This window comes from Limulus polyphemus, unplaced genomic scaffold (assembly GCF_000517525.1).
Source record: "Limulus polyphemus unplaced genomic scaffold, Limulus_polyphemus-2.1.2 Scaffold3537, whole genome shotgun sequence".
Taxonomy (NCBI): domain Eukaryota; kingdom Metazoa; phylum Arthropoda; class Merostomata; order Xiphosura; family Limulidae; genus Limulus; species Limulus polyphemus.
Window position 1 is genome coordinate 114,951 of NW_013669147.1, and position 2,548 is coordinate 117,498.

Sequence of the window (2,548 nt, forward strand, 5' to 3'; positions counted from 1 at the left end):
AATCTTCTGTTTAACCAAAGCGTAATATAATAATCTTCTGTTTAACCAAAACGTAAGATAATAGTCTTCTGTTTAACCAAAACGTAAGATAATAGTCTTCTGTTTAACCAAAACGTAAGATAATAGACTTCTATTTAACCGAAACGTAAGATAATAATCTTCTGTTTAACCAAAACGTAATATAATAATCTTCTGTTTAACCAAAACGTAATATAATAATCCTTTGTTTAACCAAAACGTGAGATAATAATATTCTGTTTAACCAAAACGTAATATAATAATCTTCTGTTTAACCAAAACGTAATATAATAATCTTCTGTTTAACCAAAACGTGATATAATAATCTTCTGTTTAACCAAAACGTGATATAATAATCCTCTGTGCTAAAAAGTAAAACTAAAGTGGTCTCGAAATTATAAAAACTCTTGTGCTAATTACACGTGTAAAAAACACAATAACGAAGTTTTTTAAAACAAAGATATAATTATTATACCCTGATGTTTCTCACCTTCCACAACGGTTTGCAACTGCTCCCCCTGAAATCCCTCCCACCATACCACCTATAGCAAATATGGAGACGGTGACAGACCACAGGAATTCTTTGAAGCTTTCTGTAATAATTTCTTGCATTCTTCTCTCATAGATGTCTGATATAAATTCTTTAATAAGCTGAAAGACAAGTACACTGTACACATACATATATACATACATACATATATATAATATTTTATGAATGACACACCAATAAAAATACAAACTGTAAGGAAATAGTGAAGAAAAAAGGACAACAAAATTCAGTAATATCTGGGAGGCATTGCCATAAAGTTAGGCACAAAATACTCGTTAATTACAATTCCACGACTCCAAGGAGAACACTTGAAGATACAGTCATTCATCAGTCAATATCTCTGTCTTCTGTTTTTAATTTTTATTGGACAATATTTTATATTCTATTTCGTCAAGTAAGCAGTTTAATATAGCGAAATATGCTCAAGCAAAATCTGCCCGTTCTTTCTAGGGGTGGGCTTCTGGTCAGTAGTAAAATTTTGGTCAACGATGAACTGTGGTAAATTTTAGTGAATATGGCAAGTATGCTAATACCCACACCGTGTCCCTTCTCACCCAAATTCCACCCAAGCGATATTTAAAGGTATTTTATAGTTTATTAATTATAATTAGTAAGTACTGGGAAAATTGTAATACAGCGGTTCATTTCTTTCATATTTACAATTTTCACTTACACCCCCCCCCCAAAAAAAACAGCACTCAGTATTACCTGTAAAGTCACTTCCGGTTCTTTGTTTATTGTACGTATATATATATATATGTATATATATAAATTTATACAATGTTCTCGATAATTATGTGACTAACGATCCAGTCTGACCACGTGTATTTATTCAAAATCTCCTTGCGACTGGTTCAGAAAGATAGCTTTATTAATATACAATACCACTGTTTTTGTACACTCGTTATATTTCACAGCTTCATGCTACTAAGACCTATGCGTATAAACCATATTTTTTATGTGCGTCCATTAATATAGCTTTAGAAATTTTATACATGTACCTATATAGTTTTTACAAATTAAAGCATTTAAGTAAGTGTTGTATTTGAATCGTTTGATGATAATATCTGTTTATCTTTGTGTCACAATCTCTAATGTCGTTAAAACTGTATAGGTAATTATATACTTATATGAAAACGCGTCCATAAAAAAGACACTTTTTGTGGTTTTTAATAAACAGTTATCAATAAGACAACTGACCCTGCAGCAATCTAAAGTTTTCACATAATTTAGATTAATTGGCTGACAGAATAAGGACAAAATGTAATGTTTTAAGAAATAGAAAGTAATATGGCTCCTGGATTCTGTCATGCTGAAACATTTGATATTTAGAGATAAGACAGATATGTAGTATGTAACTTACAACATGAAGTAAAGAGACAATCTATTATTTATTACGTGTTCGAATTTTATTGTAAAGAAAAGAAATTACATGTTGCATACAAACTACTGTATGTATATATTGTGTCATGAATACAAGAGGGTTTTCTTTTGGATCTGCAAGTGTAGAGTCGAGAAGGTTGGAAATTATCACTACTTGACCTAAAGTCAGAGTAGAGTCGAGAAGGTTGATTAGTGGTAGTAGGGGAAATTATCCTACTTGACCTAAAGTCAGAGTAGAGTCCAGAAGGTTGGTTAGTGGTAGTAGGGGAAATTATCCCTACTTGACCTAAAGTCAGAGTAGAGTCGAGAAGGTTGGTTAGTGGTAGTAGGGGAAATTATCACTACTTGACCTAAAGTCAAAGTAGAGTCGAGAAGGTTGGTTAGTGGTAGTAGGGGAAATTATCATTACTTGACCTAAAGTCAAAGTTCAGTCGAGAAGGTTGGTTAGTGGTAGTAGGGGAAATTATTACTACTTGACCTAAAGTCGGAGTAGAGTCGAAAAGGTTGGTTAGTGGTAGTAGGGGAAATTATTACTACTTGACCTAAAGTCAAAGTAGAGAAGGCTGGTGAGTGGTAGTAGGGAAAATTATTATTGGA

At 32.3% G+C, this 2,548-nt stretch overlaps 1 protein-coding gene across 1 annotated transcript in view; it reads right to left on the reverse strand.

The window, feature by feature from the left end:
• LOC106469542 (glucose transporter type 1-like) overlaps positions 1 to 665 on the reverse strand; it is a 33,003-nt gene extending 32,338 nt beyond the window's left edge. The window contains exon 1 of the mRNA XM_013930039.2: positions 509 to 665. Within this exon, the coding sequence (XP_013785493.2) occupies positions 509 to 630 (122 nt within the window). The 5' untranslated portion in view covers positions 631 to 665. The remainder of the gene's footprint in view (positions 1 to 508) is intronic.
• Between the last annotated feature and the right edge of the window lie 1,883 nt (positions 666 to 2,548).